This window comes from Xenopus laevis, chromosome 6L (genome assembly GCF_017654675.1).
Source record: "Xenopus laevis strain J_2021 chromosome 6L, Xenopus_laevis_v10.1, whole genome shotgun sequence".
Taxonomy (NCBI): Eukaryota; Metazoa; Chordata; class Amphibia; order Anura; family Pipidae; genus Xenopus; species Xenopus laevis.
The window spans coordinates 41291600-41318577 of NC_054381.1; the positions used below are offsets into that span (position 1 = coordinate 41291600).

Consider the following 26978-nt stretch of genomic DNA (forward strand, 5'->3'; position numbering starts at 1 on the left):
AAAAATCTAAATAACTCAAAAACCCCAAATAATAAAAAATGAAAACCGATTACAAACTGTTTCAGAATATCACTCACTACATTATACTAAAAGTTAGTTTAAAGATGAATAACCCCTCTAACTACTCTAAGTGTCTGCACATTTCTACATAGGACACAGTCGTCATACTGGTTGGGCGCGTACACTTTACGATCCATGTAAAAGCGAAGGCGTTATTCTCTCCTCGTTAGTTACGCCAATACATAACGCGTCGGGACATTTATTTCCAAGATCGGAGGAAATTCAGCAAAGCGGAAGCCGGCGGCATTCGCGCGGGGGAGGGGCCAAACACGTCAGAACGGAAGCGCCTTTCCAGTCGAGTAACTGCGAGCACTGCGGAAAGAGCAATTCTACAGAGGGCGTGGTTGTTCTCTGTGAGGAGCTCTTGCTATTGCCTTTGCTTTCGACTGGGCATCAGAAAAGCGATCATAAGTGAGTAGGCGTTATTGGGCACTGGAGTATTCCATATTGGGGGCATGATAATCAATCAGAGCTGTCACTAATTCCACAGACAGATCACTCTCTCTATAGTGACAACTTTCCAGTCAGGTGGTTTAATCTAATAACACGCGTTCTCAGTGGCCTGATGGAAATGCCCCAATGTGTGAGTTGTGGCAATAAGGTGCCCCAGGCAGTCATTATCCGGGCGCTGGGTCTGTTTGGTTCTCGTTGTACTTGGAATGACAGGGCCTATTTTAACTCTGCAGGAAACATATTGTTTATATTATGTATGTTGTCTGGAATGAAACATTGTATTTGTACATCATGCCACATGCAATGAGTCTTTGCAGTTCATAGGTTTCTATCTCACAAAGTTTTAGGCGGTTCTTAACCCTGTGGGCGGCCCACAAATACCCATGCAAAGTCCATCGAGTTGCTTTTTACTTGGAACCCTGAGAGAAGGAAAAAAACAACTGTTCAAATAGTAGGGATGCACCGAATCCACTATTTTGGATTCGGCGAACCCCTGAATAATTAGCGAAAGATTCGGCCGAATACCGAATCCGAACCCTAATTTGCATATGTAAAATGTCCCCCTTCCCACCCCTAATTTGCATATGCAAATTAGAGGTGGGAAGGGGAAAACATTTTTTACTTCCTTGTTTTGTGACAAAAAGTCACGCGGTTTCCCTCCCCACCCATAATTTGCATATGCAAATTAGGGGTGGGAAGGGGGAAATTTACATATGCAGATTAGGATTTGGTTCGATTCAGCCGAATCCTGCTGAAAAAGGCCGAATCCCGAACCGAATCCTGGATTTGGTGCATCCCTATCAAATAGTCTTAATTTTTCCTTATTTAGAATTATTTTCTTTTTTTACCTCGTTTTGGCTTTCAGGTTGGGGTCACTTAAATCTGATGTTGATTTATTTATCCAGTCTTTCTCCTAGGCACCTGTCAGTCTTTCTAGCAATCAGATAGCTTCTGAAATGCGGCGATGGGTTTTCCGTAGTTGCCCGAAGTTGCCTCACGGAGGAAACTTCGGGCGACTTTGGAAAACGCATTGCCGCGTGTGCTTTAGCGCAGGCGACTTTTCATTATAGCCTATGGGAAGAAACGCTGAGGCAGTTCGGGGAGATTGTTGCTCACAAGACGAGGCGATTAGTCGCCAGGCGAAAAAATCTCCCCGAATCTCCTCGTGTGAACTAACCCTAAAGAGAATCTTTTAGACTTAACCACACTATAGTACACAAACTTTTAGGACCCATTTTAGTACAGAACAAGAGATTTTGACATGTATATGTAAATCCTTTGCCATGTATGGGTAGTATGGAGTTCTCTCTTGCTGTCTCTCTTACATGTGATACTCTCTTTTATTCCTTGTAAGTGAAGCTACTTACAAAATACACAGAATTGCAGCTGTGACATTTTCACTTGTTTTGAAGCTAGCAAAATGTTAGGTGGGGCTGGATAACATCTAAGCAGTCACATTTAGTTACTTAAAGCTTTGAGTAAACAAAATTCTCTTTTTTTCCCCCCTTAGTGGAAAGTGTGTACGTCTCTTATGTGGAAGATGCTGTGACATTTTGGGGACAGGTATTTCCTTCACTGAATCCAGATTTTTTCTATTTAATGAAAATTCCTTTTATTATGTAGTATTATGTAGTACGGATTGACGGAGTTCCTTTTTATCCATGTAGAGGTAGTATACCTACAATTTCTGTGCCATTTCCCTACAGGTATTTTTGATGATCTGAAGATACTTTAATGTGACGTTGCAGTATAAATGTTTAAGCTGATTTATACTGATAGTACAAGAAGTGTCATAAAGCATGAACTGCAGTGGAGTATTTTACTTAAATGGTACACCCCCCCCCCCCATTTTACAGGACCTTTTCAGCTTATTAAAAACAAAAGTGCATAAACAATTAACTCCGAAATATATATAATTATAGGCTGATCGAGTAATGCAACCCTTATCTCCTTGTTTGATGTTGAAGTAATGAATTCTGGGACTTCTGCTTCCCTCTGCTTTCCACAGAATCTGTACACCACCCACCAGGTTATCTCCTGATTACAGCAAGCAGAAGGAATGATCATTTCAGCAGATGGCTTGGCCCATGGGTTGGGTCACTTTCTACATTACTCTCTATGGGGAAGGGGCAGGAAAAGGCAGGACTCATGGCCCAAACCTGCATTGAGGAAAGTAAGCTAAAGGAGACATGGTTGGGGCAGCGAACAAATTCTGTGGAAAGCAAAGAAAGTTCCCAAATCCCTCTCTTCAACATGAATGACTGCCATTCTAAGGGGAGGGGGAGATGTCGAATTGTCCCTGCCAGTCAAGTGAAAATTATTGTAGTTTTCTCTCAAATTGAGGAATCATGTACAACTGTAAAAAAAATATATATACAATAGTCCTTAGCGGCGAATTAGATACATTCATATATATGTGAATAATTTCTTTATGGCAAAAGGTTCATCTAAAATGTTGAACATCCCTCTGTTTAAGAGACACATTTATCAAAGGTTGATTTTCGAATTCATGTGATTTTTTTTAAAAAACTCCCCTAAATTCCTATAAATTTGAAATTCGACCAGTCGAAATTAGAATTTAAATTAGATTTGCCCCTAAGTGTCTCTGCCTTATTAATTTCATTTGGAAATTATACTGCAAACATATTTATAAATCTTTGATATCTCTGTGCAAAGTTAATGGGTGGTTATTTTGTTAAATTTAGATAAGAGCAGTAGCAGATGTTGAAATTTGTAATGATTATGTACATTGATATATTATATGTCCTCCTAAAACAGGTAAAAAAAATAGGGAAAAAATGTATTGCTGCCATCTAGTGGCTAAATAGTATAAGACAAATCCAAGATCATATGGATAATAACGTGTATAGGTCTAGCATCATTCTTAAAAGAATTGCAGACTCAAATAAATATTAGTAATGCCAATGTAGTGTATAGGTCCATAAGACCTCCCTGTAACATCTTTGCCCTTACACATAGTGATGTGCAGAGGTCTTATGTTACTGGGTTGAAATGCCCATTAAATAATCTTTAGATACTTGGTTAGAAGCGGGGAAGCTAGTTGGTCTAAGGGCTTGAGAGTAATGTGTGATACCCCAGACCCATCTTGATATTACCTTATGAGTTATGTTTGCAGTGAAAATTAAACCGTAATTCAGCCTTACACCTGTGTGGACAATTTAAAGTACATCTTTCCTGCCTGAAAAATACTACAAGTACCAAATGTTTGGAGGAATGTGCACTAGGGCTAAGTCTTGGAGGCAGATTTCTGTTGCATACAATAAATATATTGGTTGCAAAGGGGCACATGACAAACACAGCTATTTGTAGTATGCAGAAATTCATATGCATATTGTTATTTCAAGTGTTATAGTATGTATTTTATATATATAATTTTTTTTATCAAGTTTTTATATTAATTAGGCCCTCTCAACTCACAACGTGGTAAGGAAGACATTCTGAGATTCTGTATGTTTTAGTGTACGATTGCTTTTTGCAAAAGAAAATGTTAATATATCTTTAAGCACGTGCATTGTTTCTCTACAGGCGATAAGCAGAATACATGATATTTCAGAACTGTCTGATAAATTGGACAGGACTTGCCCTACAATGAACCCTGTTTTTGCAACTCCAGACCCTGATAAGGTAAATCTTTTAACTAATGTATTTTGTTACTCTTATGAAGTGTAGAGCTCTGCTAGTGGTTTAAGATCTACCACATTTAGAATCAAAGCTGCGCAGCAATTGCAATTGAGTATGTAACAACTGCAACCAGTGCTGTCCATTTCTGTATGGAAGGAAAAGGAAACAAGTGGGGAAATGACTATAGTATATTTGAGCTAGCAAATTAGTATACTCTTGATAGTTTTGCCACCAATATGGATTAATGCAGCTTATTTACCATCAAGTGCAAGTTCTGTTTTATTAGCAATTATGATTGTTATTATTGGTCTGGGTTTATAGACAGCTGTGGAGCAAGACTGTCCATCTGGAGGACGATTAACCCTTCATGGACCCCAGCCTGCTCAAAGAATCCGTGTCTTTATATTACATTGTCATAATGTTATTAAATGGGTGTCCGGTTACTGGGCCACTACATGGAACTATTTGGACAGCAATTGTTATTTTCGTACATTTGCCAGCATAGAAAAGCTGATCCCAGCCTTCTACACCTTGCATGTGTGTTCATCGACAAGCACATGATCACATATGAGGCGTGGAAGGCAGCATATTGGCTTTTTTTTCCACTGATGTATATACACCAGGAGAGAAAATGAACAGCATGACATTTACACTAAAGCTACACATGGATATCAGATGTGGTAAATAAATGCTTAAGGCTTGGGCCAGACGTTGCAGAGAATCTATTTATCCACTGCCCTGATGCTCTTTGTGCCTGTACCCGTAGAATACATTGCTTCAGCTTGGGTGCAGACATCCTAAATAAATTGGTCCGAGCCTAAATAAATTGGTCCCTAAACTATTACTTTGAAATTACCACATACAGAAATAAATTAGGTACCCTAGGTATTTAATACAGGTAATGTAATGAGTGACATTAAAAAATGACTAAAAACATTTGAAAGGGCATTAAGACATTTTGTACTAAAATAACCACCCTTAAAGAAAATGTGTATTTTTTTGTATATTGCAATATGTTTAAGTTGGTCAACTGCCATATATATCAGGACTAATTGTAACATCATCTTGCTTTACTATTTTAGACTACCTAATGGCCGGCCTGTTAAGTGGTCACTAGAGGGAACCACCTGGCCAAAGTCTGAAATAGGGGGAATTTAGTTGCTGCTTATGTAAAAAAGATGCAAAACTAAAAGTTTGCTTAATACTAACCATGTTTGAATTATAAATTGGAAGTTCAATGAAGGTGTAACCTAATCTAACCAAGGCCCGGACTGGCAAACTGTGGGTTCTGGCAAATGCCAGAGGGGCTGCTGTAAGGTGCCATAGAAAGTCAGTTTTAGTGGGCTGCTGGGGGCTGTTTGTGCCTCTGTGTTATTGGAATGCCGGGGCCTATTTTGAATCCCAGTCCACACCTGCTCTAACCCATAGGTATTTAACAAAGGCAGCAAAGATATGTTATGAAAAAAGCTACAAAAATGTTTTCCCCAACCATTGTTGGCCTTTTTCATGTTGGCAGATTTTCATTTGGCTTAACTGGTTTTAGCAACTGCCCTCTCACCTTTTACCATGTTTAAAAAAAGACCGAAGTCCCTCAAGTTCAGCCCCCCCCCCCCAAATGAACCCTTGTGCACATTTATACACATACTTCTAAAGACCTATCTATACATATATAAACTATAGCTAACAATAGCTATACTAACTAGCTGTAGATATAACGATCACAAGTTGTGGCTTTGATCATGATTAAAGGCTGAATTGTAATGCTTTGGGAGCCATTTCAGATCTGTTTCTGTTCCCATTTCAGATATATGGTGGAATGTTTACAGCTGACAAGTGTTGGTATAGATGTAAGTTGCAGAAAATGCTAAATGATGATCAGGTAAGATTATATGGAAAATTGGTTTGCATGCAGTTGTTCTTTGTAAGCGTATTTTCTCATGTCTTGTGGATTTTAGGAGAAATTGAAAAAAAACAAAAACATAATGCTGATTATAAAAAAGGCAATCTTGCAAACAGTATTTTGCCATTAGCGAGTATATTAATGGCAAAATACTGCAGAGCAGGAGTGCCTATACTTTACTAAAGCGAGGTCTACTTTTAGTGATGATATTCCACTGTGATGTACATCCATAAAAAATTATTAGCATTCTGTTCCATGGAAAATATTACTTAAATATTATATTGATTTATGAGCGAATTTATATTGTTATATTTAACAAACAACTATTTCTTATGTAACCATAATGTAATAAATATATCCATGAAACAGTAGGGTGATTTAGATAAGCTGTTTGTTGAGTGTCTTGAGATCAGCTAAAGGTCTACTGCTTGATCCTGATCTCCCTTTTGGACACCCCTGTTATAGAGAGATCTTAAGAAATTCAGCAATGTTTCAGTGCCATTGTTGTAGCCAGTTTCAGCCCACTTGCTGCATGCATATACAATCCTGTAGGATGTGGTTCTGCACATACTGCACAATGAGGATTACAGCTGCCAGGGGAAAAAGTAACTGGATTCATAAATATTTTACAGTGTTCTTTGTGAGGGATTTATATATCTGATTTCTTTGTATTTTGATAAACTTCTGAACCACTGACTTACTGGGAGACTGGCACAAAATAAGCCATTACTTAAAATGACATTGACCTAGTTGCAATGTGCTGGCCATACACAGGCAGATATAGTCTACACGATCCTGACGTCTTGCATTTAATTGAACAAACTTTTCACCCATCCACCGTAAACGATATGTGAGGAGACTTTGGACATTACTTTGGCATGTAGGCTGCAAGATCTCACATATTAACCAATAGCTGTCTGTCCATTTGTTTACTTTCCCAAAAGGCAGTGAAGTCAACCATCGTTTAAGGATATTCTCTAACTGTACCATCCACTGGATGATTTTAGCGTTTCAAAACGAAAATGTTAAACCAATCGACTATTGGGATGATTTTGTTGGAATGATAAGTTAGTTTGCACATCAAAGTAACAATAAGTTGATGATTTTATCAGGTCGTGCTAAAAACGATAGTTTCACATGATGAAATCTGCCCATGTATGGCCACCGTCAATTTTAAGAAAAAAAACTGACAATATATGTAATACAGTATTGTTATAATAGATTCTTTTTTTTTTTTTTTTTTTTTTTTTTTAAAAAAAGCTCAAACATTTATCAGTATGCAAGCATTTTGCAAACCCCTTACTTGCTCAGCCCAGTCTTTTAAAAACGAAATCCAACTCCCTTTTTCATTGTGTTGTCACTGGGGCTTCCTGGTAAAATACATTCTCCAAATGCTAGAAAATCCGTAAAAGGACTTCTCTCTGCCAATCGGAGTCCCAGTGTGTACATGTATATAGGAATCCATTTTTTGTTTTTCCCTTGCATTAACATCCATAACAGAAGCCTAAAACATCTTGTGGACAAATAGAATAGTGTACTGTTTATTTGAAGATTGTATATTTTCATATCCCCCTAGTATCTGGCAACATATATTGACTATGGAAATTCAGAAGTTTTAAATCGGTCTAGCATTGTTGAGCTCCCTGATGATTTACAATTTCCAGCTATCGGTCAGAAGTATCGACTCTGGGGACTTCAGCTACAGGAATGTAGCAAGATAGAACAGGTAAAACTATTTTAGCTTGACTTGGAAGGCATGCTTAGTTTTTAAGTGTAACATATACAATGAGACATTTATCAATTTTTGAGGTGGGGGAACAAACGAAAACAGTTGAAAAAAAAAAAATAACCTGTAACAAAACACGCTAACTTATTTTTCTTGAGCACTAGCTTATTTAAGAAAAAACTGGGGCAGAATATTTGCAGTCCATTTTTTTCAACAGGGAAAACACTTGCTAACATGTAAGCATCACATATTTCCATTCATTTTCAATAAGGCTGAAAATCTATGTTTTAATGAACTAAGAAAAAATATATAAAATAAAGTTGCTTGAAATATTTCCCATTGACTTCTATAGAAACACAACAGATTTTACTTGCCTGGCTTTTTTCTGGTGACTTTTCTCATTTTGTTCTGTCATAATTTTTCTGGAGTAGTTTTTATTTCTAAATGACACTGTGGCGATTGCAAATAATTTGTTATACCATTTAAAATGTTATTCTTGAACCAATAAATGCATTTTTTATTTAAAATATTGGTGTGGAGACCCGAGTCATCTCAGGTCATTTTGCCTGGTCCTGAACTTCAGAAAGAGCCAGTACTTCACATTATGTATCTGAAGGGTCTGGTTGGGCTTGGTTGTTTTACTTTTGAATGCTATTCTCATATCTACCACTACATCGGGCATGGAAGTATTTTTAGAAATGCAGGTGTCTGGGAGCTAATCTCTAGATAACCATACCATTTTTCTGTTGATAGGCTGCTGGGTGGAAAGGGAGAGGGGTGAAAACACTTGAACGTGCAGTAAAGAGTGACTGAAGTTTATAAGAGCACAAGTCACATGGCCAGGGGAACCAGGGAAACTAACAACATATCTAGCCCCATGTCAGATTTCAGAATTAAATATCCAGAATGCTCTGGACCTGGTGTTTTCTGGATAATGGATCTTTCCATAATTTGGATCTTGTACCTTAAGTCTACTAGAAAATCATGTAAACACTAAATAAACCCAATAGGCTGATTTTGATTCCAATACGTATCCATTATATTTTAGTTTGGATCAAGTATAAGGTACAGTTTTATTATTACAGAGAATAAAGGAAACATTTATAAAAATTTGGATAAAAGTTAGTCCATGGGAGATAGCCTTTCCATAATTGGGAGCTTTCTGGATTACGGTTTTACAGATAACAGATCCCATACCTGTAAAATAATCAGTTTGCTCTTTTGAAAAAAATGTCAATGCAGGATTCTGCTGGAGGGGTGCTAATAACTGATGCATTTTGTAAAAATCATGTTTTCCTAAGACAGAATTCCTTATAAATAAATCTGGACTATTAGAGGTTCTGATGAATAATCATGTTTTTTTCCCTCCTTCTGAACACGACGGGGAGCAGAGCCAGGTGACGTGCTCGGTTAAAATCGCCTGGGGGGAACACTGTTCTTTTTTTAGTCTTTCCATTTAAGGCCATACTCCCAGTCTATAACTTTGAGCTTGACTAATCTTATTGGCTTCTTTCTGAGGAGAAAGCAAGAGGGGCTTTTCTTTAGATCAGTGATCCCCAACAAGTAGCTCGCGAGCAACATGTTGCTCACCAATCCTTGGATGTTGCTCCCAGTGGCATCAAAGCAGGTGCTTATTTTTGAATTCCAGGCTTGGAGGCAAGTTTTGGTTGTATAAAAACCAGGTGTACTACCAAACAGGGTCTCTTGTATGCTGCCAGTCCTTATAGGGGCTACCAAACAGCCAACAGCTCTCTAACTCTTTTTTACATTTAAAAGTAGCTCACGAGTAAAAAAAGGTTGGGGACATCTGCTTTAGAGGATTGACATTTCTACTCTATTGTGAAACAAGTCTTCATTATTTGCACAGCAGCATCATCTACCCTGGGTGGGTTGTCCCAGACTCTCATATAGAAAATATTAACACATTTCTAAAGCATACACATATTGTGGACTGTGTACAGTAAATTGGTGTGTACATTGAACATACAAATTTACAAAGCAACCGATAACTGATACAAGAGGCAGGAGGGCCCTGTCCAAAAGCTTTACAGTGTAAAATGAGAAGGGTTGAGACACAAGGTGTGGGATCCTCAGCAGGATGAATTATGATCACCTTTTCTGTTCTTATTTTCATTCATATGTATATTTAAAAAAAATCTGCTGAAATGTGTGATGTTTCCATTGCTAAGAGACTGGGGTTCTATAGGGCATATTTTTCTAATTGGTCCTAATCTGTTCTGTGCTGCTTTCAAGACTGAGGGAGAATGAATCTGCAGAGAGAGTAAGTTCTTTTCATATGCCATTTATTTTGTCCACTGCATGGCTATGGCAGAAATTTGAACTCTTAATTATAAAGAAAATGTTGTAGACATATCTATATTGTAGTTTTGATGGGAATTCTTGCAACATTCTGTATATTAATGTGTTCTTTTTAAGTAAATTTTTAGATGAATGATAGTCAACTTGGTAAAGTTTCACGTCGATTTGGTTACCCCTAGGGCCTGAAATTTCTAAACCAACTAATTGCTGACAAGAAAGTTTCTGTGCAGCAGAAAGTGACAAATAAAGATGGCACTATAACTGGCCAAGTTTGGCATGAAAACATTGATGTTGGGGAAGAGGTTGCAAATAAAGGATTTGCAGAAAAATGCAAACATGTGAGCAGTCCAGAAGTGAAAAAAGACCCTTCTGTATGTGCTTTAAAAACACCTTCTCCATGGGCTTCCAGAAAACTTGAAAAACCTCCCATGCGTGAGCCAAAAACCTTACCGGTATTAAACCAAAATACCATTAATCATAAAGAATCAAACACCTGGATGGAAGTTAACTGCCGCAACGGTTTCACTGGAGCAAGGTAATTCAAAGTTGACATCTACTGCATTGTTATTTATGTGGTCTGGAATCTAATATATAAATTAATCAAATATATTTAATCCCAAACCTAGATTTTGTGACATTTTTTTAAATCTGATTTGGCTACACTATGGGTTTCTATGTTTTCAGCAATAGCTACAGTATAGTTCTGCTTCTATTTGGGTTTGAGGTACACAAGGCATTTAGAACTACATCCATTTTTAATGGTGGCAATGAGAAGCACAGTGAGTGGCAGAGAATCGGGGGATTTATTATCCCAAAAAAATGCCCTTGTGCTCATTTTTAATGATACATTCACTGGGTGTAGGGCTATTTGTGGTGCTTATTGTTATGTTGTAGCAAGTGATCCACATTTATAATTTTTTCTTAATGTAAAAGGGCTGGTATAACCTTCCTTAATGCATTATGTATGCCGATTCTCTGTAGGAGAATCCTGTATTTAAAAAGGGACATGTGCAAATCTAATGTAAAATTGCTCACAGTGCACTTCTAAGTACTTTTGCCATTTGCATTTATTATTTCCTTTTAGTTTTTATGGTATACACAGTTTTACACAAGTAGTGGAAAGGGAGTGAAAGAACTGAGCAGAAAAGTGCTCTAACTGCTTTTTTTTTCAGCACCTCAGTCCAAACACAGGGCACTCCTGTTCCTTATACATTATATTTCCCATGTAAATCAACTAATATTAAGAAAAGGAATAGGGAAAATAATGTAGAATGCAAAAGTTCTGATAAGTGCACTGTTAGCAATGAAATATTGTTATTGGGATTGGTATATATCCAATGTAACCTATAAAAAGTCTGATTGCAAATTCTTCTTAGTGTTTTTTTCTTTGTGCTTAGGGTACGGTCTCCTGATGTAAATTTTGGAAATACAAAACAAGACTCCAGATTATTAGAAGAGATTAAACTGTTGAAAAATGAGAGAGATTCTTTAATAGGAAAATCAAGTAGGCTTGAGTCTCAGATCAACAAGCTACAAATTGATTTGCAGGTACATAGAGAACATGAAATGTGTAATGTGTCAATAAACTAAAATGATTGAAAAGCATAAATATTCATGACTTACATGTACAAAGAAGGAGTATAAGTATAAAAAGACAGTAAAATAGAAATTACTTTCCCTCTTGAATTTATGAAAGTAGATTGGATTAAAACAACCCTTATAACATTGATTTCCACATGACTGTGATTTGTATTATATTAAGGCATTTTCAGGCTATTCATCAATTAAAGTTAGCTTTGCTTCTGGAACTAGATTTTCTTGACATTGGCCTCCAGGTCCTATCCTAGCTGAGTTATATGGTATTGGCAAGACCAAAGAGGAGGTCAGCCCTAGTCAGTGCCTTTAAGTGTGGCTCATTTATTAACAGTGGGCAATTTTGCACCTGGGCAGTAACTCATGCCAATCAAATGTTTTACTGACAAGAGGCTAAAAAGAGTTAATCGCTGATGCGTGCATGTTAAATTTTCTCCTCCAGTAAAGATAATCTAGATGCGGCCTGTTCTGCTCTTTATTTGTGAATATTGACATTAATGAACTGCCCCCAGAGGTTGGTTGTAGGTAGCCACCTGCCCACTCCCACAACCTCTCTTTTCTGTGTTAAGTCCCCAAGTGATCGGACTTTCCCATCTCCCGACCGGCCACCAACCATTCCAATCAAATAAAGTACAAATGAACAGATCAGCCGATGTTCTGCCCCTGACAGCAATCATACGAAAAAAACTTTTGAAGGGCTTATTCGTAGCAAAGACTGAATGATGCAACTTACTTGAGCATTTTATACCACAATCCTCTTAATGCTCATGCATATAGAAAAAGGAGCAGAATCATTGGTACTGATTAATCAGAATATGAACTTCGCTTGCATTTTGTACTAATGCATTCTTAGCAACACCGCACACTCATTATGACCATTGTAGCTCTGTTCAATTTTTCTGTATGAAAAATACTTATGCAAAAGTAGCAGGGTGGCAGATTATATCCATATGTAAAGAATGGTTATTGTGTAATCATAGTAAGCTATGTCCTCATACAATTTAGGTGTACAGGGCATCTATAAATGTTGGTAGTAGTTCCTCTTTAAACTATATGGTCTTGGTGGTTCTAAGGTTTTTTTCACCCAATCCTCATGATTGCCAAAGGCAACAGGCAGGTTTAACCGTTTAAACAATCACTATGAAGATAATTCTGGTTAGTGGGGGTCTTCAACATTTAGGGAGTTATTTATCAAAGGTTGAATTTTAGAGCTATGTGAGCTTTTTTAGACCTCGAGTGAACTTGATTGAACTCACAACTTGAATGGTTTCTAATTTAAGAAATAACTTGAATGGAAAAAAACTTGAATCAGCAAGTTCGGGGTTAACAATCTGAAAACTCAAATTAATCGAGTTTTCAGCAGAAAAAACCCTGAATTGCTCAAATTCAAAGCTCGAACATCATGAAGGCTATTAATATCTTCAGATAAGATATTGAACCTGAATTCTGGTTAGTGGGGGTCTAATCACTATGAAGATAATTCGGGTTAGTGGGGGTCTTCAACATTTAGGGAGTTATTTATCAAAGGTCGAATTTTAGAGCTATGTGAGCTTTTTTAGACCTCGAGTGAACTTGATTGAACTCACAACTTGAATGGTTTCTAATTTAAGAATTAACTTGCTTGGAAAAAAAACTTGAATCAGTTCGGGGTTAACAACCTGAAAACTCAAATTAATCGAGTTTTCAGCAGAAAAACCCCCTGAATTGCTCAAATTCAAAGCTCGAACATCATGAAGGCTATTAATATCTTCAGATGGTTCAAGGGACCTCTGCCATTGACTCTCTGCAAGACCTTGACAGGTTTTAGATGGCGTATTTTCAGATTTATGCTATTTCCAGGGTCAGGGTATAATAAATCTGGAAAAATTCGAGGTTTTTTTTTTTTAATGAAAAATCAATTTTGACTTAAAAATACCCTCAAAAACTCGATTTTTTTTGTGGAAAACACAACTCAACCTTTAATAAATAACCCCCTTACTGTGATTATTTTGTTCATTACATTTACAGAAGATTTTGTCATTTTGTGTGTACTTTTTGAGGTTACTATATGTACATGGAACAAGTAGTTTACTCAGACCTCACCAAATATCCAGAAAAGAAACAATGTACTAGGGCATTTCAACTATATATATATATATATATATATATATATATATATATATATATATATATATATATATATATATATATATATATATATATATATATATATATCTATCTGGCCTAGTTTACTTGTGAATCAGGCCATTGAAGGTCATGGGATACACCATACAGCAGGAACTAAAATGGGTTCCATTACTATTTAATGTTTGTCAAGATTTTTGTCAAGAGGATATCACAATATAGTCTATTTTCTTACAGCAGTAAACAAAAGTAATAAAAACATAAGCAGTTTAATTAGTTCTACCACTAAACTCGTGTTTCCCTAACATATTCTAGGCCCCCTGATTTACATTTTTGTTTTCATGTCTAATGTGTTCATTGCTTAGTAATAATGCTTTTTTTTACCTGCCTTAAATGGGTGGTTCACCTTTAAAGTAACATTTAGTATGTTATAGAATGAACAATTCGAAACCCCTTTTTTAATTGGTTTTCATTATTATTTTTTTTTTATAGTTATTTGCCTTTTTCTTCTGACTCTTCTTAAAAAAACCCTTCTAAAAAACAAATGCTCTGTAAGGCTACAAATGTATAGTAAATGTTAATTTTTATTATTTAACTTTCTATTCAGGCCTCTCCTATTCATATTCCAGACTCTTGTTCAATTCAATGCATGGTTGCTAGGGTAATTTGGACCAAAATGCAAATTGAAGAGCTGCTGAATAAAAAGTAGCGATGCACCAAATCCACTATTTTGGATTCGGCTGAAACCCCCTAATCCTTCACAAACGATTTGCCCGAATGCTAATTTGCATGTGCAAATTAGGGGTGGGAAAACATTTTTTGTGGCGAAAAGATCCATTATTTCCCTTCCCGCCCCTAATTTGCATATGTAAATTCGGATTCGGTTTGGCCGGGCAGAAGGATTCGGCCAAACCGATAAACGTCTAATCCCGAACCATATTCTAGATTCGGTGCATCCCTAATAAAAAGCTGAACAACTCAAAAAACACAAATAATAAAAAATGAAAACCAATTGTAAATTGTCTCAAAATGTCAATCTCTACAATCTACTTAAAGTTATCTCAAAGGGGAACAACCCCTTTAAAACTGTAAATATCCTGGTTGTTCACTTTTTTGCCCTCTACTTTTTGTTTAACCACAGAAAGAAAAGGAGGTATCTGAAGAAACTATTCATGACCTAGAAGGAAATCTGCAGTCTGCAGTAGGAAACAAATTAAAAAGTTTAGCATCTAAAATTGAAATACTCAGATCTGTAAGGTGAGATACATCTGGTCTTAATATATACTGTACAGTTGGCAGCATAGCAAAATTCTATTTCTTATTCGCAAACATTATTTGTTGCTGTGCTTGCATGCTACAGCTTATGTCTGGATATATATTTTTGGTTATTTCTAGCAGTTCAAGAGAAGAATCTCTAAATGTGTTCAGGGCTGCTACCCACAGGTATAAAGAAATACATGCTTTAGGTGAATTATAAAGATAGATAATAAATAGAGGGAACAAAGGAATTTTGGTGATGGTCAAAGCTTACTGACAACCCCAGGCCTCCCGAACTGTATCACTGGGGACTTTCAGAACAGCAACTATCTTCGTGCCTGGCAAAAAAAATGCAGATTAGCGCAGCTGGTTTGCCTGGAACTATCTTGTGTCGGGTCTTTTTTGAGATTGCCTACATGGAGCATGCACAGTCGAAGCTTCTGTGGTGAACTTGCAAAAAAGAGGACCCAAAGTGAAGTGAGATGGTGCGTGCCAACCCCATTTTTGTGCTAGGTACTAAGATAGGCCACAAACCCCATTGTTGGATTTTGGGAGGTAGATGGGGGCCTGTGAAATTAACTTGGGGTTGTCAGTAGGTTTTTAAGTTGTTTAAGCATTGCTATTTTTTTTATACACCTCAATGGATTTTCAGTGGACATCAGTGGTGTAAGGCGAGACCAAATGCAATATTACAGATATACAGTACATTTGCTGAAAATATGTCACTTTCTCTGGCATTGACACATAAGTAAACATTATTACTGTTTCTAATAGCATAAATACTGGAATTTGAGGTGCCATGGTTTAATTCTTTCCAATTAGCTATTGAAAAACAATATTTGCCTTTGTATATATATGAAGAAAAATTTTGCATCTGCCATAAGTTGCTGCTTCTGTTTGAACCCATGAACAATGCATTGCTTGTAGCAAAAACCACATTGTTTGGAGAGTTGTAAAGGTAAAGAGAGTTCATGTATATATTCTTAATTCAGACATGTTTAAGGACAGGTGGATTCAATATTAATCCCCACCTCAAACAGATCTGCCACTAATTTGTTTTTGCAATGTTTGTGTAAATGCTTGTTTAAAGGAGAACTAAACCCCCTTGCTATTAAAAATTGCTTCCCCCTACCCTACATAGCCCCCCTCTCTGCTCCCTCCCAACCTAGGTGTTACCTCCTGTAATTGCCCCTAATTCTTTACGTAACTCTCCTTGCAGAGTCGGCACCATCTTCTGGCTCTTCGTTCTTCTTCAGGTCTTCTTCCTTCCCTTTGGCAATTTCCATTAGTTACGGCTCATGCGCAGTTGTCACGACCTGGAAAACTTCTCCAACTGTGCATGAAACATTATGCCGCTCAGTTACCAATTACAGGAGGTAACACCTAGACTGGGGGGAGTATAGAGGGGAACTATGTAGGGTAGGGGTAGCGATTTTTAATAGCAAGGGGGTTTAGATCTCCTTTAAGTGACAGATTTCAGTTATTGCCAGGTTTTAATAGAAATCTTTTCACCAACAGACGTGAAAATGCAAATGTGCACAGTGAAGATGATCTTTTGCAGGCCGTCATAGTTGTGACAGAAGATAAACTTGTATCTCCATCATCGCTAAGTAATCTAGATGAAACATGGGCAAAATACAATCTGGCACAGGAAACAATCAAATATTGCTCAGATGTAGTAAGATACCAAGCTCACAAATATTTGTAGGGTTTGGTTTTTATTGATAGTAATATTGACAAAGTTTTACTACAACGAATGTAAAAATATTTAATATTGTTAAATTGACAATAACATTTCTTAGAAATACACTGTATTATAATACTGTTTAACAAATTACTGTATATCACAAAATATTCTTCTTGAATCAATGTTACTTAGTAAATAACCACATAAATATTGGACGTTTAACTTTTGTAGATATATGGTTATCTTAGTTACTGTGCTTACGGATGTGTTATTTAATGACGCCCAAGCACAGAAACATGCAACAATGGCAAATTGCAAAAACAAATATTCAGAAAACCATCACACTTTACATTACCCAATATTACATTGCATATCCTTGTAGTACCTCTAAACAGCTGCATTAGGGGCCAGTTAATTGGAAACGTCATGAGTCACCCTGTATTAGTACCTGTGACCTGAAAATATGCCCTAGAGTTCCAGTGAAAAGCATTTTGAATCCTAGTGAGCGCTTTCATGATTCTTGCACATTATTTCCATAGACCTTGGCATATATCTGAACAGAGTTTTTGTTAACCTGTCACTTCTTCCACAGACGAAGCTCAGTTTGCTTATTAATGGAAGGGACAATGTACAACAAGAATTACTTTCAGCTGTAGACTGCTTTATTCTTGAAGTGGATGAATTACCACTTGATGCTCGTGCTACAGATTTAGAGGTATACAAAAAAGGTCATACGAAAAAAAGTTTTGCGAAAGACCAGTGCCACCCAGAGAAGACGTAAAAATGGAACATCCCTGTAGTACAGTGTTTTGCATAACTGTTGGATTTTTATTTATATTTTGTTAGTCATCCCACAGTGATTGTAATCCTTGAAGGAGAAGGAAAGTCGTTTTATACTTTGGGGTACCAAAAGTTAGAACAAATGGATTGGATATGCTCAAACTCCTCGTCTTCTTGGAGTGTAAGGGAAATAAAGTTTATTTTTAATCACCGTCGTCTGCTGTTCTGTGGAAGTGCACGCAACATCGGAAATATATTGTGCACCAAAAGTTAGGCACTCCCAAGTGATTGTGTTTACTTACCTGACACTCTGGGCCAGTGCTCCTATCAGCAGAAAACCGGCCTGGGAGTTCTTCCAATGAGCACCACGGAGCAATCCTATTCCTGCTTCTTCTTTCAGCTCACGGCTACGCATGCAAGGTAGAGTGTAAAGCCGAACGTAATGAAAATGCTGGCTATTTCAATCTACTGCGCATGTGTCTGCCCTGGGAAATTTGAAGAGCGAAGAACCAGGAAGAGGATTGCTTTGTGGTAATTGCTGGAAGAACTACCGGGTCGGTGCATTTTCTGCTGATAGGAGCACCAGCCCGGAGTGTCAGGTAAGTGAATACAATCACTTGGGGGTGACTAACTTGACACCCTCAAATATAAAATTACCTTCCTTCTCCTTTAACATCTTTTCCTCATCATTAAAAAACACATCTGCCTGGGATAGTTTTCTGCAGGACAGGCCGCTGCCATCTTTCCCTAGCTTCCCAGGAATCCTCCATCATTTATTTACAATATATAGTGTTAGCAAGTTATGCAGAGCTTGACATTAATTTATAATGAACAGGGGTCTAAATACATATTTGGTATTGCCTTGTTTGGGAGACATGGGATTCAGTTGTATTTTCATGTATTAAAATTTTTTTTTTTAAAAAAAGGACATTTTCCTTGATAAACAGACCTATATCAGAAACATGAAAATACAGCTGATTTGTAAAGTCCCATGTTTCCCAAATCAGTTATTACCAAATACTGTAAGTGTTTGGACGGTGAACAGTCCTTTAAACAAAACAAATCTAGCTTTCACCAGTTTTAATTGGAGTTACTTTTCGGAAATGTGCCAGTTCTCTGTTTAATGTTTAATTTTTTGCAAGGCGTTCTCATTTCTCTTTGAATGTATTTTTCCAAAGTGAGATTTTCCCACATAGGTTCTCCAAATAATACCATGCAGTGTGTAACAACAGTATTATCATAAGGTATTTAATTTGAGGTGGATATAGGAGGCCAAAGTTTAAAATAATCTCTTATCTGGCTTTAAGCAGTTGCCTCCAAAAAAATAGAAAGTATAATTTCCTCTTGATCAATGTGAAGTTCCAATCCTAATGTGAGAGAGAAGGCATCAATGCACAGTTGCATATAAGTAAATGTTAGAAGTGTCGAAGATATCTTGATCTGCACTGGGTTTTGTGCAATAATCCAAAGATTTTGTGGTTTTCAGGTGGAAAATCCGAAAAATCTATACAATTAGTTTTTTTCAAGCATTTTTCAGGTTTTCTCTCGCACAAAATTTTCAGGAAAATTTATTGATAAATAAGGGGAAAAACCTGTGCGGATTTGGTCTGAGTATTTTTTTTCCAGAAAATAATGAGATAAATTGGGACTTAGATAAATGGCAATGTCAGAATTGTAAAAACCCATTGCAGCTCATGTCTCTGTATAGGTTTAACAACTTATATTAAACAGGTATGTAGATAAACTAACTGTATTTGGGGGACTCAGAAGTATCCTATTCTTCCATATGAGATATGAGTGGTTAATAAAGAAAAAATAAAACCTTGAGAAACCCTCACAGCCTCACTGTTTCTGTGTATGTTCTGTGCATAGGCCTTGCTGTTAGCACTTGAATCTGTTTATGGAGCACCCTGTGACCGCAAAGAAACCGATGCAGTGTTTGATGACTTTCATAAATGGAAACAGGCCAAAATGGAGCAATTCACATGTGTCAGAAATGACACCGACAATTCTCTTGGAACTCTGTCATCTTGGTTTTGTAGCATTAAAGAGGTACCGCTGTTTTTTATTTTTTTTAAAAAGGCAACAGTAACTTTGTTCAGGCAGTTATGCTATATGTCTACTGCATGTGTTGTGGCTTTTAAAATATGTACAAGGGGGAAAAAGTTATAGGAAGACTTATTTAGAATTAGGAAGTGACTTAAGCTGGCAATACATGTTGAGACCCGCTCGTTTACTGAAGTTACCAAATGAGGGGATCTCTGCCTGATTTGGCCATCCACCCATTCAATAGGCCTGCCAGAGACCTATCAGAAGAGGAGTGCACGAACACACCAACGTGTTCCTCTACTGATAACGATTTTCAAACCTACCCAATAGATACAGTATCTACCCAATTTTTATTTCTCCTAAAGGATAATTTTAGCTTGCCAAAACAACGTAACTTTGGGGTACTAGTAATTAATAAGGGTACTAAAATACAAAATCCTAATACCAATACAGTATTCAGTCTTGACATTGTTCTGGCCTGCACAGGCTCAGTTGGAGGTTGACTTTCTTGTTTGAAAAGTTTTGCAGTTATGATATACATATTGGTCTTTACAGATTGGTAGAGTTATGTAAACAAAAGAGTTTCTGCCTAGAGTATGACGTCAGTGGTTATATGATCATTTATAGAGTAAGCCATTCGAAAATAAAGAGATTATTTGACCAAAAAGCTATATGCAACATACATGTATTTGGAGGCCACAAAACATGGTATGTGTACAACACTGCATGTAGTTTTATAAGACTTGAGTATGGAATGGAAGTGGAATGGAAAATTCTGTACATTTGGTGAAACCTGTTTTTGCTTCCCCTTTGTGCAATTGCTGCATGGCATGTATGCCCACTGAAAACACCAAAAAGTGTTTTAAAGGAATGACGGGATAATGAACTGTTGCCCTGCACTGTTAAAACTGGTGTTGTTTGCTATAGAAACACTACTATAGTTTATATAAACAAGCTGCTGTGTAGCAATGGGGGCAGCCATTCAAGCACATGATACACAGTAGATAACAGATACTTTCTGGAGGATCCCATTGTATACTACAGAGCTTATCTGTTATCCATTGTATATCTGGTGCCTTTTCTCCTTTTTCAGCTTTGAATGGCTGCCTACATGGCTACGCAGCAGCTTGTTTATATAAACTATTGTAGTGTTTCCGAAGAAAACTCACCAGTTGTACCAGTGCAGCACAGTCCTTCTATTTCCATTACTTTAATGCACTTTCATTTTCTGGTGTTACGGTTCCTCTAATCTTAATTATTTTTAAATTGACATCTATGTAAAATTTGTAGCTCTTAATCTGCACATTGTGTACCAAAAATAAATGCTCTGAGCCGCTGCAGAGAAAACGGTAACCAGTCGTATTAGCAGTCTTAAGAATACATTATTACAGAGTTTTCCCTATCAATTCTACTCACCACATAGTGCACCTGGGTGTTTAGCCCCAGACCTTTCACATATGAGAAATCCTCTCTCCACAACATCAATTGAACAGTGCAAACAAATATGTCATGTACCTCACCACTTTGGTGGTCCAGGTGCAGTGCCCAGACCCATATCAAGGACTCATGTGTCATGGTTAAATGGATTCCTTATTTCAAAAAAATACACATTTCATGTTTTTCAACATGTATTTATTGGCATAATTTTCACACAGATCAACAAACAAAAATTGTGATGCCCCACAAACCTTACAATATGATATCCTTACTTTCCATGAATTTGTTTCCAATTTATACTTCAGTAAATTAAATATTTATCAAAAATAGACTATTACTCTTTAAAATAACGCAGTTCATATAACTCATTATTCTATCAGCATTATGACAAATTTATTTCTTGCAGTGGTTGCTGCCATGCAGATAGTTTAGGGCTTAGTTTGCATGGCAAATAAGCTATTGAGAATACAATCGTTTTATTTCGTTAAGGAACAGTAACATCAAAAAATTTAATTGTTTTAGAGTAACAAAAATCCAATGCAGTGTTGCCCTGCACTGGTAAAACTGCTGTTTGCTTCAGAAACACTACTATAGTTTATATAAATAAGCTGCTGTGTAGCAATGGGGGCAGCCATTCAAAGGACAATAGGCTCAAGTTACACAGCAGATAAGCTCTGTAGAACATAATTGTGTTATCTGTTATCCACTAATTAACCTGTGCCATATAGCCTTTTTTCAATTTCCGCCATTGCTACTCAGCAGTTTGCTTCAGAAACACTACTATAGTTCATATAAACAAACACATCCGTTTTACCAGTGCAGGGCAACAGTACATGATTTTTTCATTCCTTTAAAACACTTTCATGTTGTGGTGGCATTATAATAGGGGGACACAGCAGTAATTTATATATGAGCAATACACATAAAAGCAAGCCCACAAAAAAACTATACAGTCACATGAAGTTATACACGTGCATCTGGAAATAATTATACATTTGTCAATAATTTGGGCTATTTAAAAATGTTGCATTTGCGATATATGTTTTTTTCTAATGAGGAAACCCTTGAGCAGCTTTGTTAATCTTTAAAGGATCAGATGAAATTCTTGTTCTATACCATTTCAAGGTTTTCTCACCAACTATAAGCATATTAGTCCTACACATGAATACTGTAAATAACTCAAATCAACCTCATTATTTCTTTTTTTACTTTGCAGGTATGGGACCTGTTATCCTGAATGCTTGAAGTCTGGGGTTTTCTGGATAAGGGATCTTTCTGTTGTTTGGATCTCCATACCTTAAGTCTACTTAAAAAGTGATTTAAACAATTAAACCGAACAGGATTGTTTTGCACACAATACAAATGAATTATATCTTAGTTAGGATTGAGTATAATGTACTGTTTATTATTACAAAGAAAAGGAAATCATTTAAAAAATCTTAATCATTTGATTAAAATGGGGTCTATGGGAGATGTCCTTCCCATAATTCAGAGCTTTCTGGATAACATATTCCATACCTGTAGTAAAATATCTATTTGTGATATCTTTCATCTTCTATCTGCATTCACTTTGTCTCCACAGTTTTTTGACTTGTCATTGGAGACCTCATTAGAATCTTCTGAAGTCGTAGGAAACATTGACGAAACATTGGACCAAATAGAGTCCCATGTATCCAAGGAACTGGATGTCTCTTTGGTGGTATGTTAATATAGATAATTTCAAGCACAGATTTTATTAGAATCTAAATAAATGAGAAGAGTAAAACAGGTGGATTAATCTAACCGTACATGGGATAATATTGGCCACTCTAGACTGTGCTGGCAGATTATTGTACTGTGTATGGGAACAACATGGTATATCTTCCTTACGTCTAAATGCAAATATATATTGAGAAGGTTTAAGAATCCAGTGGGGAAAGGGTTATGGATGTGGTCCTTTCCAGTTTTTAACCAGCTAATTTGTATTTCAGAAGTGTTATGGATTTGGCAGATGAATTGGTATCAACTTTCATAATAGTAATGGATTGCTTTCTCTAAAAAACTAATTAAAGGGGACATTTACCTTCCTTTTATACTTTGCTCCCATGCAAGTTTGGCTCACTCCTTGCCTCAATTCCTCGCTTGTGCTAGGATACTTATGGAAAATAAGTATAAATAAATAACACGCTAATTCATTTTCATTCAATATTTAACCCTCAATAAGAGATATGAGCATTTACAACATTCATTTTTCAGTTAGTATAAGTTGTTGATATTTTCTCTTCATTGTTCTTTATATTGATCCTTGTGCGAGATACAAACACCCTCTGGTTATATAGGTATTGTTGCTCAAAATTTTTTTTTTGCTTCCTCCTTATAGCAGGGGGTGCCCTCATGCTGTCTTACAACTGTCTGCACCCTTAAAACAAGCAGTAGTTATTGCTCTCAATAACTGACAGTAGGAGGACTACCTCCTGCTGCTTGTGCTGTATGAGAAAAGTATATATTTATGTAGCATCACAAATGTAAGTAGTGCTTTACCAGGCATAAACACAAAGAGGGCTATAGTTATTATAAAATAAACAGTGCTAGGTGCTTCAATATACAGTTGGGATGCGGTCCCTGCCCTGAAGATCTTACAGTCTATTAGGAAGAGAAGACAAACAAAATAGGGGGGGCAACAAGTCATAGGTCAAAGAATATAAGAGAGATAATGGCAGTTTAGGAAGACACACAGAGGATCTTGAGTGGAGTTTTAGCAGCTGTTGAACACAATATACTGTATAACACTAAACCTTTAGAATGTCTCCCTAAGATACAGGTTTTTCATTTTCAGGAACACGACAAAGCAGACAGGCAAATTATAATACATGCCTACAACAGGGTTGTACAGTGTATTCATGAGGAACTTCATCTAATCTCTCTTCTGGCATCTAAGTATTCAACTAGTACTGAAGTAAGTTATACTGTTACTAGTTATACTATACATAGATCTCAAAAAGGGTACTTCATGCTTCAATGAACTTTACATATCTGTATTTCAACTGCTCTTCGTTTTTATTTGTTACAGTTGTTTAATTATCTGCTTTCATCTCAATTTCTTTACAGCTTTTTAATGGGCGTCACTGACCCCCCGCAACCAGAAATCTATTTTTGGTCTGTGAGGCAACAATTGTATTGTTTTTATTACTTATGTTTCTATTCAAGGCCCTCTTCTATTTACCTTCCAGTGTCTCATTTAAACCACTGCCTGGTTGCTGGGGTAAATTGGACCTTAGTAACAAGATAACTGTTGAAATTCCAAACTGGAAATCTGCTGAACAAAATATGATATATATTTATAAAGTAAAATAGTACCGCACTCAACGGGAATACTTGTGAAAAAAATCAAGATTTATTGAAATAATCCAACATTTCGAACACCAACTGTGAGAGAGAGGCTAATTTTAAGCAACTTTTCAATTGGTCTTAAATTTTTTTTCTATTTTATAGTTTTTTAATTATTTGCCTTCTTTTAACTCTTTCCAGCTTTCAAATGGGGGTCACTGACCCATTTAAAAAACAAATGCTTTTTGAAAGGCTACAAATTTATTGTTATTGCTACTTTTTATTACTCCTCTTTCAGACCTATTCATATTCCAGCCTCATATTCAAATGAATGCATGGTTGCTAGTGTAATTTGGACACAAGCAAATAGATTGCTAGAACTGAGACCTGGAGAGCTGCTGAATAAAAAGCTAAATAACTCAAAAACACAAATTATAAAAAATGAAAACCAATTGCAAATTGTCTCAGAATATCACTCTTCACATCATACTAAAAGTTGAATTCAAAGGTAAACAACCCCTTTAAGCAAGTGCTATGTGTATAGCATGAGGAATCTTCTGAGCAGGGCTCTTTGGCTTAGTTTAGCCCGTTCAACCTGTTTCTATCGCATCAATGCAAGATGTTAAAAATTACTTTTGAGGGGATGTGACCATACTGTTTAGGTTGAGATAGGATTAAAGGAGCCAAAGTTTAGCCCTTCAACTTCTAACAAATATGATTTTTTTGGATATGGTAAAGAAAGGTATAAGACATTGTGTTTGCCAGAGAATTAATCAGATTTTAAGTTTTGACCATTGACTTGGTTGTCTTTGGAACATGTGCATATAAATTTGTAAAGATAAATGTGTGCTTTTTATGAAGCCATTAGTGAAGAAATTCACAGTAAATATCCTAGGAATTATTATGAGATGTATAGGACTTTTTTCCTAACTAATTTTGAAAAAAAAAAAAAAAGCTTTAAAAATTATTTAACTGGTATGTCATTTAATTGGTTATATATTTTGTTTTAGTTCAAAAAAAGCATTGTTGAATGGATTCATCGCAGTCCGAACATCAATCAACTGATGTCCGTTAAGAAGACCATCAAAGGATTAAAATCTCAGCTCCGGTGGAAGTTAGTTGAAAGAAGCAGTATGGAAGATGTATGTGAATTGTTTAGAAATGTCGACAATGTTTTGTGCTACAACAAAAACTGAGAAAGCTGTTACTCAGACTGAGATAGTGGAGTGGTAGTGTGAGTTGTTAATCGAACAATTCAATAATATTTGCTAATGGGTGTCTGGAAAAATATCATCTCAAATGCTGTGTAATAAATATACATATGTTCTATGCTTCTATACGGGTCTGTTAATCAGCTAGATTCAACTATATTGTGCCCTTATTCAGAACAAACTGGGCGGAGAAAAAAACAAGAAAAGAACCAATTTAAATGTAAATTAAATTATAAATACCTTTAAAACCATTATAAATTATGTAATGGATGTATATTGCCCAAAATAATTTTTGGGTTAACAGTTTATTTATTTATAAGTCTGACCCTACAGTATATGCAAAAGTTGAATCTAACAAAAACAGATGTCATGGTTTGGTTCCCAAAACGTATTTTTGGTTGCAGTCTGGATAAGTACAACTAGAGGGAAGTGTTTCTGTAGGGTAATAGCAGTGATTATTATGGGCAGTCATATCTGTGTACGTCTTGTAGAATACATCATAGCTAAGTAAACCTGTAGGATTAGGAAGAAGAACAGAAGCAGCAAGGATAGAAATGATATTTGGTAGATGCAGACCTTTCTGTAGGCATAGAAGACAGCATGGAGAAAGTTTCCAATTCACCATACAATAGAGAGTAATGTTCTTAGTGGGACCTTAGTACACTGGAAGAGAATAAAGAATGGCTCCTTCATGGGACATAGCCCTACAAGAAGGTGGACAAAATCACAATTCATTCAGAGTACTCTGTGCGAAGAGCCATGAGAACATGCAAAAAATTGCATCCTTGGTGCTAATGTAATTGCTAATGGGAATACAGAGATACATTGTGCTGTAACTGTTTCCATTGGTCTTCTGGGCCGCAAAACAGAGTAGCAGAAAAAGTTTTTAGTTCTTCCTGCTCTGCATTTTAGGCTCAGATTTTTATAAGAAGTTGTTTTTGACTAATGCACAGTGCGGAGAGCGGTGAGGGGGGCAATGGCACATAGTTAAGGGGGGTTTTTGGTACAGGGGGTTTAGTTCTTCTTTAAATAACACCCATATATCTAATATTACTGTTGCCCTTAATTAAACTGACCTAATATGCATCATAATTACACATATGTATAGAAGTCTTACATGATGAATAGCTGTAGTTTTTCAATCTAATTTTAATTTGAATTGTTTGTAAATTGTCATGAGTACCGTATATACTCGAGTATAAGCCGAGTTTTTCAGCATCCAAAATGTGCTGAAAAAGTCTACCTCGGCTTATACTCGGGTCAGCGGGCAGTAACCGAGATTGCAGTCACTTTTAATCATTCCTATACCAACAGTTCACTTGGGGAGAGACTGCAATATCCCACAATGCCCTCTGTTGGTTTTATGAAAGAATAACAGTGCGCCCTCTGTTGGTTATATCAAAGAATAACAGTGACTGCAATATCACACAGCGC

The 26978-nt window shown here is 36.5% G+C and overlaps 1 protein-coding gene across 6 annotated transcripts in view; it reads left to right on the forward strand.

Annotated features, from left to right (window-relative positions):
* Positions 1-301: 301 nt before the first annotated feature.
* Positions 302-26978, forward strand: part of stk31.L (serine/threonine kinase 31 L homeolog) — a 56196-nt gene continuing 29519 nt past the window's right edge. For 2 of the 6 annotated variants that reach the window (XM_041565976.1, XM_041565973.1), the window contains exons 1-15: positions 535-643; positions 2024-2076; positions 4060-4158; positions 5960-6034; positions 7632-7781; positions 10280-10635; positions 11498-11648; positions 14959-15074; positions 15213-15260; positions 16593-16752; positions 17354-17476; positions 19414-19593; positions 22610-22726; positions 23843-23962; positions 25344-25475. In XM_041565976.1, coding sequence (XP_041421910.1) covers positions 640-643; positions 2024-2076; positions 4060-4158; positions 5960-6034; positions 7632-7781; positions 10280-10635; positions 11498-11648; positions 14959-15074; positions 15213-15260; positions 16593-16752; positions 17354-17476; positions 19414-19593; positions 22610-22726; positions 23843-23962; positions 25344-25475 — 1884 coding nt within the window. In that variant the 5' untranslated portion in view covers positions 535-639. Of the gene's footprint in view, positions 472-532; positions 644-2023; positions 2077-4059; positions 4159-5959; positions 6035-7631; positions 7782-10279; positions 10636-11497; positions 11649-14958; positions 15075-15212; positions 15261-16592; positions 16753-17353; positions 17477-19413; positions 19594-22609; positions 22727-23842; positions 23963-25343; positions 25476-26978 lie in introns of those variants that run through there. The other 4 variants (XM_018242149.2, XM_041565971.1, XM_041565975.1 and 1 more) reach the window with 4 other exon arrangements.